The sequence below is a fragment of the Enoplosus armatus genome, chromosome 16 (genome assembly GCF_043641665.1).
Source record: "Enoplosus armatus isolate fEnoArm2 chromosome 16, fEnoArm2.hap1, whole genome shotgun sequence".
In the NCBI taxonomy this organism is placed as follows: domain Eukaryota; kingdom Metazoa; phylum Chordata; class Actinopteri; order Centrarchiformes; family Enoplosidae; genus Enoplosus; species Enoplosus armatus.
Window position 1 is genome coordinate 5,664,496 of NC_092195.1, and position 12,615 is coordinate 5,677,110.

Genomic DNA, 12,615 nt, shown 5'->3' on the forward strand with positions numbered 1-12,615 from the left:
TGTGGGGATCCTCTTAATATCTGCAGTATTTGATAGTGCTGTGCTTTAACTGTAGTTGATGGGAACTGAAGTGGCCTATTGCACTGCGTCACCGCATTTTACCTTTGTTACAGCAAGAGCTACAACAGCTCTTTGTTTCCCCTGAACTTCCCCTCAGTTTGGCCTCACTTTGTCTCACCACTACTTTTTCTCCGACCACAGCCTCTGTGCTTCCTCATGGTGTGTGTGTGTGTGTGTGTGTGTGTGTGTGTGTGTGTGTGTGTGTGTGTGTGTGTGTGTGTGTGTGTGTGTGTGTGTGTGTGTGTGTGTGTGTGTGTGTGTGTGTGTGTGTGTGTGTCTGTGTGTGTGTGTCTGTGTCTGTGTGTCTGTGTGTGTGTGGGTGTGGGTGTGCGAGTGAATCTTACTGACTTTTTCCTCATGATGCAAGCAGTCCGAAATTGGACTCAATCCCCAGCGTTCTGCAGATCCCCAGATTACAAGTGGACAAAATCTGTCCCAAATAATCTGGCCTCAAGGAAAAAAAAAAAATCATGGCTGATCGAAAGAAGTCTTCCATTAAAACCTCATTGTGTTTTTTTCCTTCTCCCCTTTCTCTCTACCCAGGTTTCAGGAGAAATGAGGAGATGAGAGCAATGGAGGTACTTCCCATCCTCAAAGAAAAAGTTGCCTTTTTGTCAGGTAAGATGTGTGTGTGTGTGTGTGTGTGTGTGTGTGTGTGTCAAGTCTCACAACTCTGCCAACCTCAGCTGTCTGATCATGGTAGACAAGGCTAATGAAACATGAAGTAGAGTCCTTAGTTTGCATATACGCATGGCTGGCAGGTACACATTCTCCCATTGCTTCTTTCTCTCTCTCTCTCTCTCTCTCACACACATGGTGGACATAATAATAAGCCGTGCACTCTGCCTGTCAAAACTCGCGGGGCACAGACACATAACCTTTGACCTTTCTTCACACACGCACAGACTACACATAAAACACACTGACATCCATTGTTTAATTAGTCAGCAGGACTACAGAATAGAGAGCTTCAGCTGTGTCTTTGCCCCCTCCAAGGGAAGCTCAGCCATGTCTGACACACACACACACACACACACACACACACACACACACACACACACACACACACACACACACACACACACACACACACACACACTTGTCGTGCCAGGGAAAACTCACAGGAGGCCTAGCTGGAGATAAGGACTGCCAAGAACATCCTGCAGGATTATTTGTACAACACACAAAAACATTATTCAGCTTGTGCGTGTGTGTGTGAGTGTGTGTGTGTGTGTGTGTGTTTGTTAACATCACATGTATTTATGTGCATGCAAATGCCAATGGAAAAACACTTGTACAGTAGATCTCAGCAGTATCAAAACAGAACAACAAAGTGAAGTGCATGTTAATGTGTGTGTGTGTGTGTGTGTGTTTGTGTTTGCGTGTGTATGTTGTGTGCACACTTCTCTTTGGTCCCCTTGTGTGTGCAGCGAAGGTCATAGACAGAAACACAATGATGAGGACGATGACTCAGACAAACACAGAAATTGAGAGAGGGAGAGATCGGGTGGCGTTGCCATGGAGATGACTTACTCTCAGCTACCACATCCCATAGTAGTCACTTGCGGAGTAATTGGCTTTGAAATGACGAAGGGAGAGAGGTAGAGGAGGGACCGCTGGTGAAAAGGAGGGTAAATGAGCTAAGCCTATTATCCCGAATCTGGCCCCTTAATAAATCGGCCATGTTCGCCCTCACTCATGTTTGCCTGTTTGCCACGTGAGCGTTTGATTTTCTCCTCTGAGCAGCCAGGTCGAGCCTACAGGCGCGCAGCAACCTGACTGAACTCACTCATTTATGTGCTGAGCGCAGTCGGCCTGTGTTTACAAGTTCCCAGCTCTGCTTCTGCAACTGGTCAGGAACTAGAGGCAAAATTTTATTATTATTATTATTATCATTATTATTGTACCAGATATTCATAACCCAGTCTCTATGACTATGTACTGTAAACAGCAAATGTTACGCAACCACCAATTATAATGACAAGATGATATTCAGAAGGTTGGATTCAGGCTATTGAAGGCAGAAATACTGTAAACATACAAAATGCATAAGATACAGAAACCATGCATTTAGCTTGCATGTTATATTTAGCATTTTTAACCATGCTAGTGGCTTAGCTCTAGGGATGGCATGGTCAGTCTGGGGGTCGGACCTTCAGTCCAGACTGTATATCTCAACTATCAGACAGATATTTACATTATATTCTGTACAGACATTCATTCACACATCAACTCTTTAATCTAGCAATTTACCCAATGCTTTGGTTTATGACCAAATACCTGCAAAACTAATGTCATTATCATCAGCCTCAGCTTTACTTTGTGCTTAGTGTTAATTAGGAAATCTTAGCATGCTAACACGCTAAACTAAGACAGTGATATGGTAAACATTATACCTGCTATGTTAGCATTGTCAGCATGAGCATGTTGTCATGCTAGCGTTAGCATTTTGCTCAAAGCACTGCTGTTTACATCCTGTAGCATGACTCTGTTTACATGGTGTTCAGACATTAACACCGATCACAAATAAAAATGAGGCTTTCAGGCTGTTCGCCTGTTGCTGGCAGATACACTTAATTTGTGACAGCCTCTGGTACACAGAATTTGTATAGGCAAAAGCATATACACGGATACAACATACGGTAAAGCTTGTGACCTATTTTGTATTTTAAATAAAGTAGCATTTTCCTCTCTGTGGGTTTTGATTGAATAATTCCTCTCTTTTGGGGAATAACCTTTTTTAACAATAACCATTCAAAAAATGTTCGGTGTTATGGTTTCTCAGTGTCTGTATTGTTACAATGCTCCCATTAGCTTTGAGCAGAGCTAACAGTGATTCAAATCAATTGTAAATTTGTTGCCAAAGGCGTTTCATCAAGCGGGCTCAGTCAGCATCTCATATTTGTCATCCATTGATTGGATTAGCTAACTTGTTACTATGATGCCTATTATACTCCAGATTTCAGATTTTTGCTGATTTAGTGGCACAAATATAACACTCAGCTTATTTTGATTATATTAGCTCTACAGTGGCATATAATGGGCACAGTGAATTATGAAGATTGCTTTGTACTAAAACACATTCACTGTCTCAAAGTATAATAAAATCTAACATAATAGGATGTGTTAGATTTTATTAGCAATTTTGGATGCCTTGAACACCTACAGTATAATTTCTGTCTTCTGTATGTTTTTACTCTGATCTAACTCCTTCTGTGTGTGTGTGTGTGTGTGTGTGTGTGTGTGTGTGTGTGTGTCACCGCAGGTGGCAGAGACAGACGCGGTGGTCCGGTGTTAACGTTTCCATCACGCAGCAACCACGATAGAATACGAACGGACGACCTGAGGAGACTGATCGCCTACCTCGCCGGCATCCCCAGGTTACACATTCATTACATTCTCTCTGTGGTCTGCGCGTGAGTACAGTATATCTGTGTGTGTGTGTTGTAAGAGAAGGAGAAGCAATGCCTCAAAACGAAGCGAACACCCGGAGCAAGTGGATGAGGCTCTGCAAGGAAACACGTGAGAGAGCTGAGATGAGCATGTGAGGGGGTGAGGGAGGAATGGAGAGAGAGAAATAATTCAAACCCAGTTAGCTTGCCACAGTTTCTTCGCTGCCAAAAATCAGTTCTAGTGATATAGTGAGATGCTGAGGCAGAGAGGGGAAGCCTGAGCTAAGAGAGGGATGTATAACAGAAAACAAATGATGGAGGGAAGGAGGGATCAACGGAGAGAAAGCAGTGGAGAGAGAGGGAGAGTGGAGGGGGGGATTAAAACTGACAGAGACGGTAGAGCGCATGTGTGAGGAGGTGTGTGTGAGCGAGGGAGCGAGCAAGTGTGTGCGTGTGTGTGTGTGTGTGAAAGCAAAACAAAGTGTCGCAGTAGCTGAGGCAGTGCAGCAGCAGCAGTAGTTACTGTGGACGAGTAGCTCCTCGCCTCGCAGGTAAAACATCTCTCCTCTCCAGCTCTCTGTTTACCTCTCCGTCTCTTTAATCTGGCGCTCGCCTCCTCCCTCCATCCGTCTTAATCCATCCGTCCGTCCTCCCTCTGTCTACTCTCATCTCCATTTAAGTCACCACATTATCTCTGTGTGGTTTTAAAAAGCGAGTAAATTCACTGTAATATATCTTATCTTTTTTTTTTTTTACCTTTTAATGTCTTGTAGGCATTCATAACCACACTGTCATCATGTCATGTTTTGCATATATTCATAATCTCTCTCAATTGGGTGGTTTTTGGTGACCAAAGGTGTTCTATTTTGGGAAAGGCAACATCTGCACGCTGCTGCACATCTACTGACAGGCTGTTACAGAGGGAGAGGTTTGGAAAAGGAGGGAGGTATTTAGAGAAGCAGTAATAGAGGGATATTAAAGTAATATTTCTTATGGTTGTCTTAAAAATGAAGGAAGGGATGGAGGGATATTTTCTAAATGCATGCAGTGACCAAAAGTAAAAGAAGCAGTCCAGGTCTGTGGATTAAATAAGCAGTGTTGGTAGGTACAATGGAGGGTAGAATTTGACAGATGAAGCCAAACACGCTCCAAAATAGTTTTGCTCCTTAAATCATGACCAAGATCTTACATAATCTTATGTCTGATCTTACTTCTTACATACATACATTGCAGCAGATTTTGGTTTCAGGAGCGTGTGTTTGCGTGAGAGGTTATGTGATAATAACGTCGGCCAGAACAGAGCACCACAGGGAGTTGCTGATGCACAAATGTGCTGATTTGTGTTTTTTATATTTATTGCACACATTTGTGACTCATTGGTCGCAGGTTTCTGTGTGGGTGTGTGTGTGTGTGTGCGTGTGCGTTGGTGGGTGTGTGGGATGTGTGTTTGCTGCGTAGGCTTCTCACAGTATAGAAAATGCGTCATCTCACTGTTTGTTTTGATTCTCTTCTCTCCTCTTTTCTTTTCCTCTTTTGCTTTTTCACTCCCTATCTCCATCTTCTCTTTTGGTCTCTCTCTCTCTCTCTCTCTCTCTCTCTCTCTCTCTCTCTCTCTCTCTCTCTCTCCTCTCCTCTCCATCCCTCTCTCATCCTTTCCCACGCCTGTCATCTGTCTCCTCTCTCTCTCTCTCTCTCTCTCTCTGGATTATACTCTCTCCAATCTCTCACCGCCCCTCCCTCCCTATCCTCACATCCTCCCTCCCTCCCTCTCTCTTCTCTTTAATTCCTCCCACTCCCGCCAACCTCCATCCCAGCGAGGAGGTGTGTAAACATGGCTTCACGGTCATCGTTGATATGCGCGGCTCCAAGTGGGACAGCATCAAGCCTCTGCTGAAGATCCTGCAGGAGTCCTTTCCATCCTGCATACACGTCGCCCTGATAATCAAACCAGACAACTTCTGGCAGAAGCAGAGGACCAACTTCGGCAGCTCCAAGTTCGAGTTTGAGGTAGGCTGGGGGACACCTTCAGATTCTCTACTGTGCAGTGCATTTGTTACACTAACAGGTTATTTTAATGTCATCTCAGCTCTCTGGCTGCTTACGTAATTAGCTGTCTTCATCTGAAAAGTTGCAAACATGGGTTTTAACCTGTTAAATGGATAGAAGCAACACTTATACAACAATATTGATTGAATTGTCAGAGTACATTTTGTTCAGGATTGTCATATATTACCATAAATGACAGCAGTAGATGTAAACGTATTGATAACAAATAAGAATTATGGGAACTGCTGTATGTCACTTGCCACAGTAACAATGTTACTTTTATTATGTACTTAAATGCTGCTCAGTTAAGGATACACTTGCCTATAGCACATTTTTAACATGCTGTGGTGAATTCTGATATAGTGAAATGAAGTGCCTCAATTCTATATTTGCCATTTTGAAGTAATGAGTTCTAAAAGCAGAAAAAAGTCAACCATTTTTCCTTTAATTTGCTGCCAGCCGAGTTGTGATAACGGCCGCTGTAGCCAGCTGAGCTCCTCATTGTCAGCACATTTCATTATTTTCCTCTCCCCGGCTGCTTTGGGCGCGTACAGCACCAGCCAGCTGTCTACCAGAAGAAAAATGTCATCACATTTCAACCTCTAAAAATGGCACACAGTCGATCACGAAGACCAGTGTTTGTGATGCTGTCAGTCGAGCGCTAGGATGCATTTTCACAGCTAATTTAATGAGATAAGAACGAGCTTATTTTAAGCTTGGACCGTTTCGTAGTTATAAACTGGCACCAACATGTGCACCAGCGCGCTCTTACAAGTACTGGTACGACACTGCATGGGTTAATCAGTGCGGGTTTTCTGCTTTTGATGCCTTTTGATGTCTGGTTTGAAGCCTGTTTAGTAAATGCCCTCTGAGGACTAGATAACAATTTCCCCACCCTCCTGTTTGATTCGTCATTAATGAACCTCGTTTGCTATGATAATGATCAGTTACTCGTTTGCAGTCGTGAGACATGCGTTGATGCAAACCCACAGACTGTAATGTAGGTGGGGCCCCGTTTCTTTGCACAGTATGTGCTTGGACTCCCGTACAGTGCGTTTCTGATGCGTTCCATTGAGCCTCTGACTGTATCTGTGTGAGTGGATGCACCGGTGTGGAAATAGCTCTGATTGCTCACGTTCCCATACACACTGTGGTCCACTGTAGTCTGATGACACCATATCGATTATTTGAGAGGAAGAACATGCAGATGCCACAGGGCAGGTTACAGTTGTCCACAAGCTGCCCTGCCCTGCCACACAGGCATTGATTGGATTCACTGCATGTGTATTTGTGTGTGTGTGCGCCTACCTGACCTCACACTGAACAGTTATTAAGATTTACAAAGGTTGTATGCAGATATTCATCTTGCGTTGTTAAAGTAAGGACAGTAGTTGCAGTGAATCCATGTGTATGTGTGCACAATGTTCCATGCCTTGATAAACTGGTCTGCTACGTCCAGCCTTCACACCAATCAGCATGTACGTTACTGAGTGTTACTGTAGCAAGTGTGTGTGTGTGTGTGTGTATCAAGGATTTTCTCCTCTCTTGGTAAAATGAGAACCAGGGTTAGGACATGTTTCTCTCTGTCCTCTCTCCTCCCTGCGTGTTGAATCGAGATGGAAAGAAAGGAAGCAGAGAGCCGACCGCAACCTCGATTTTGATTGTTGATAAATTGCGCGTCTCTGTGGGAGAAAAACGCGGTACCCAGCAGCCCTGACCGATTCTCCTTCACCCTCTCACCGTTCAACAGAGTACAAATCAATTAACTTGAGCAACAATAGCGAACACGGCGGTATCAGTATTGTCCCCTGGCCAGGAGAGCCACTGTGCTTTTTTACTCGAGGTAAATGCATTGTCTGGCCTACACAACGCTATCTAGCTATCATTCTGTCTCCATCCATCTCTGGCCATGTGTGTGGGGGTGTTGTGCGGAGGTGGCTTAGCAGAAACACAGAGGCACTGCAACCAAACAGGGAGACATTTCCTCAGCATATCTCTGAAACTGATATTGTAATATGCGATTGTTCACTCAACTCTAACGTGAAATTGTGCCGTGGTGTTTTTATGTGTTTAATTCTGAGTTTAGAAATCAGAGAAGACAGCATGTAATGTGTGCAAGAGCGCTTTTTGGTCCCCCCCCCGTTTTTAATAATTTTTTGTGAAGCTGCCATGTGCTGAATTGGCAGGATAAAGAGGATAAAATGTGCTTAAGTCACGTCTTCAATGTATTAAGCTGGTAATTAAATGGCTTTTCGCTAAAAAAGTCACATCCCTGCAACTCTGCTGTCATTAAAGAATCCTGTGTTGCTAGCGTTTGGGAACCAGAGGTCGGTCATGTCCTGTCTAAATAACAACATTTTCAACAGCACAAGAAGGCAGCAAAGAAATGCAGTGGGAGGAGAGGAGAGATTAGAAGCATTTTGCACTCAATTGACTGCATTCAACCTAAATCCACCTAAACCCCCTTAAATCCCTCTTTCCTCTCTCGACTTCTTTTCCTCCACCTTTGCTCGCTAGACCACCATGGTGTCGCTAGAGGGCCTGACGAAGGTCGTCGACCCCTCCCAACTGACGGCGGACTTCGACGGCAGCCTGGACTACAACCATGAAGAGTGGATAGAGGTTAGACTGGCCCACCCGTCCTGTCACTTAAGCCCGTCTGCCCTGATCGGAAAATCTATCTTGAAATCCCTTAAACCCCCAGTGACACTCATTAGTAAGCAGAGAAAACAAGTGGATGAACTGTAGTAAACATGGACAGTAGCAGTGGCTGTTGTGTTTGCATCTGTAGCAGTAGTAATAGGAGTCTTATTATATGCAGTATTCCTCATCCAGTTGTGAGTATTTGGTAGTTTAGTCATTCTGTCATATTCATAAAGGTACCATACTCAGATGTTTTGCCGTGTTTTTATCTAGGTGCGTGTGGCGTTTGAAGAGTTCTCTGGTCACGCCACCCAGATGTTGGCTCGACTAGAGGAGATGCAGGAGACGGTGTCAAGGAAAGACTTTCCCCAAGATCTGGAAGGAGCCAGACGCATGATAGAAGAACACGCCACGTTGAAGAAGAAAGTCATAAAAGCCCCGATAGAGGAGCTGGACACTGAGGGACAGAGGTGAGCACACAGAAACATTGAAGTTGTTTTCTTTATGACTGAACTGAACAGTAGGGCAAAGGCTGGAAACTTTCATCACCTTCCTCCAAATGTTTTCCTACCAGCCTTTTCTTTGTTAATCACGTTGTAAAAACTGTGCATGTTCAGCCCTTTTGAGTGTCCTGTTTGTACTTGCTTGTAGGCTTTTGTGATTGTGTAAATTAAGCTTATTCATCTGATGCACTCATTGGGCGCCTCAGCTGAGTTCAAATGTTAATTCAATTCAATATTGAATCCATCTCCAGGTTGCTCCAGCGAATCCAGAGCAGCGAGTCCTTCTCCAACCGCAATGGCGGCGGCGGCAGCGGAGGCAGCAGCAGTAGCAGCGGCGGGATGTGCAACGCTGACACCCAGGGCCTGGTGCCGCGGATCACCCAGCTGCTTGACAAACTGCACTCCACCCGACAGCACCTCCACCAGGCCTGGCACGTCCGCAAGCTCCAGCTGGACCAGTGCTTTCAACTCCGCCTGTTCGAACAGGACGCAGAGAAGGTCGGTGGATGATGGGAGTCAGTGCTGTAGTGGTAATCTATAACAACAGTTGGTGATCACTGTAGGGCAGACAACTGCCAATATAAACACAAACTTAATTACACCCACAGACAGGCATTGATTTGTGCTGTGTATGCAGAGCTCTCAGAACCTTTTTATTTGGGCCCTGAAACAGTGGTTAAACTTTATCTCACAAATAAAATGGGAGGTAAAAACTAAATGGCTCCGCCACGTCCCCGGATAAGAGACGGGGAGATGGAGCATAGCTTATGCGGAGGCACGAGGCCACGTTCTCAGGTGATGACAGCTGCAGCACAAAATAGAAAGAGGCGGTGAGAGAAATTCAGAGATTCGTGTTTGAGTGAGTAGAATAGAATAGCATGTTACAGCAAGACAGAGAGAGAGCTGCAGTCTTGGATAGACTGCAGTAGTAGGAGCTTGTTGCTAGGACACCATAGGCCACGAGTTGTTCTCTAGGAGAGCCTGAGAGGATACTCTTAATAGAGGCCGTCCGTTTCTCTGTATTCTGGCCTGGAAAGATGAGAAGTATCCGCACACTGCATGAGTACACAAACACACTCTGTCTGCCCACAGCGCTAAGTTCCAGCTGTTTGTTTTCACCTGCTCCTGCAATGATCTGTGAAAGGTAATGGTGAACCCGCACCTTGTGTGTGTGTGTGTGTGTGTGTGTGTGTGTGTGTGTGTGTGTGTGTGTGTGTGTGTGTGTGTGTGTGTGTGTGTGTGTGTGTGTGTGTGTGTGTGTGTGTGTGTGTGTGTGTGTTTTTCATTTGGCTGGCTTAACATTTTTTTTCTCCCCCCTATGTGTTCCCGTGCCTCAGATGTTTGACTGGATCATGCACAACAAGGGCTTGTTCCTGGCAGGCTACACAGAGATCGGCAACAACCACCCCCACGCCATAGAGCTGCAAACCCAGCACAACCACTTTGCTATGAACTGCATGGTAAGACGCACACATATACACGCACGCACAAACACTGATTCGCAGCAGGAGGTAATGCTGCCGCCCACTTGGACTATCAGGTCCGTGCCCTGCACTGTATAATCATATAGTTATTGCACTTAGCATCAACCTCTAGTACTGTGTTTTTGTTTGTTTGGAGCAGCCTGTGCTTGTGTGTACTTGCACATTTTCTGCGTGATAGCAACAGCACAACCAGGTATTAAGTAATCTTATTCTTTATCCACAGGCGGCCTTATGTAACCATTATGAAACTGTTGAGACGAGGAATCAATGTAGCCGCTAGAGTTTCTGTCCTTGGATGAGAAGCGATGGCGACAATACGATAGCTCTCGCCTCAATCTCTGCTCCTCTTTTGCTTGCAGCGTTTAATTTACTCTTTCCCCAAGCCTCAATCTCCTCGTCTGTCTATTTCTCTTTTTCTAAATCTCTTCTTTTTCACGTCATTCTCGCCCAATGTCGGACGCTTAATCTACCCACAACCCTCTGCTCAACCGTCCCTTTCCTTCCCTCCCTGTCCTGCTGTGCAGAACGTGTATGTGAACATCAACCGCATCATGTCAGTGGGCAACCGGCTGCTGGAGTCGGGTCACTACGCCTCCCAGCAGATCAAGCAGATCTCAGGCCAGCTGGAGAAGGAGTGGAAGGCATTCGCCGCGGCTCTGGATGAGCGCAGCACGCTGTTGGAGATGTCAGCCAGCTTCCACCAGAAATGTGACCAGGTGAGTCAGCAACAAATGCGCTTACACAGATGTAGGGCCTCAACTAAAGGTTCATTTAATTACAGATGAATCTGGTGAATATTTTGTCAATTTGATCTATAAAATGTCAGAAAATAGTGCTTTATAAGCTCAAGAACAAGTGATCAGTTAATTGTTTTAGCTCTACACAGATGTTTGGTTTCAATGTCTCCAAGTTTTCAAGAATATAGAAAAGAATCAAGAATTTCCAGACCTTGTGACAAAAAACGTAATTCTGTAGTCATGATACTTGATATGTTACATATGCAGAGGGACTGCCCCATCATTTTTCAGTATTAACCATATTAAAATCAAATCCATTCAACAATTTCATGTACAGGCCTGCAGAACCAAACTGTCCTCAGTGTCATTTTAGACAATATTGTGTTTCATGTCATCTAACTCTTGGCAAGAAAACAAATAAGCGTATTTCCCAAAATGCTGGAACTATACCTTCAGGTTTAGTGGGAACTGGATTCAGTAAAACCCCCATTGATGTCCCTTTGGAACCGGCTGAGGTGTTGACCTTCACTGTCTTAATGGACGTGCTTTGTGGGTTGTAAAATACCCATTTGGTTTCATTAAATCTACAAAGCCTAACATATGCATTGCATTAACATATATTTACATACACATAAGCAGAATGTAAGTATTTGTTATCTGCTGTTATTTCTGTCTGTGCTCATTAGTCCGGACCACTATGGAATGATTCATGGTCTGAAAAAGCACACAAGCAGAATCTCAACAGGGGAACATGGGTGGTACGACTTTTTCCGACCTGGAATATTGCCGTCATCAGACCAGCCTTTCATGTTTGTGAGCTGAAATAGAAACAGCTTCTTTTTTTTTTTCCAGAGGTTTCACCCCAACCTTCTTTCCTCCACACATTCTGAAAATCATTGTTCTTCTCCTTTATCTTCTTCCAATTAGTATGGGAGAGATGTTTAAAAGGCAGTAATGAGATCGCATCAACTTGTGATATTTCTTTGAGGCCAGCCTTGCTGATTGATTTGTTTTCCTCCCCCCTCCCACAGAGGGGTATAGAAAGTTCTAGGAAGTCGCCACAGGCCAGTGAATAGCACATTCAGCCGTGGATAATTCTCCTGAAAAACTCTTAAGAGAGCTCATAACCATACTTAGGGATATTTCTGCATGTTTAAGCTCAGAAATAATAAAGAAAATGCTCTTCAGGCGATTTCTAGTGAACTCTGGCATATCGGTCTAACATGTGACTCCTGGGAAGAGCACAAAGATGCATACACCACCACTGTCTCGTGCTGCGTCTCATGTGAAATGCTTCACATCCGAGTGGCAGTTTGTGTAAGTGTAAGCGTGCATTTCTTCCCCTGCAGTACATGAGTAACGTGGACTCATGGTGTAAGGCGTGCGGCGAGGTCGATCTGCCCTCCGAGCTGCAAGACCTTGAAGACGCCATCCACCACCACCAAGGCCTTTACGAACACATCACTGCTGCCTACTCTGAGGTAACATCCCACTTTATCTACATATATGATGTGCAAAACCATAAAGCCCTGACGTGTTCATAGAGTGGAAAATTAAAATGTATCTCACTGAACATCACTAAAACACGTTATCAGTGAGTGTTGTTCCTTGTCATTAAAGCTTCATCTCACTTCTCATATTACAATGTTCACATAGAATAACTGTGGTAGCTTTTTTTGTTTGTGGAAAATAAACTTAAAAGTTTACTCTCACAAACTCTCTCATAGTGTTTGGGGTGGAATTACATTTT

The 12,615-nt window shown here is 44.4% G+C and overlaps 1 protein-coding gene across 1 annotated transcript in view; it reads left to right on the forward strand.

Moving 5' to 3' along the window:
- The first annotated feature begins 608 nt into the window (after nucleotides 1-608).
- Nucleotides 609-12,615, forward strand: part of LOC139299218 (triple functional domain protein) — a 42,457-nt gene continuing 30,450 nt past the window's right edge. Inside the window, exons 1-9 of the mRNA XM_070922120.1 lie at nucleotides 609-678; nucleotides 3,326-3,440; nucleotides 5,267-5,459; nucleotides 8,016-8,120; nucleotides 8,415-8,611; nucleotides 8,896-9,142; nucleotides 9,982-10,104; nucleotides 10,653-10,844; nucleotides 12,215-12,346. Of these exons, the coding sequence (XP_070778221.1) occupies nucleotides 624-678; nucleotides 3,326-3,440; nucleotides 5,267-5,459; nucleotides 8,016-8,120; nucleotides 8,415-8,611; nucleotides 8,896-9,142; nucleotides 9,982-10,104; nucleotides 10,653-10,844; nucleotides 12,215-12,346 (1,359 nt within the window). The 5' untranslated portion in view covers nucleotides 609-623. The remainder of the gene's footprint in view (nucleotides 679-3,325; nucleotides 3,441-5,266; nucleotides 5,460-8,015; nucleotides 8,121-8,414; nucleotides 8,612-8,895; nucleotides 9,143-9,981; nucleotides 10,105-10,652; nucleotides 10,845-12,214; nucleotides 12,347-12,615) is intronic.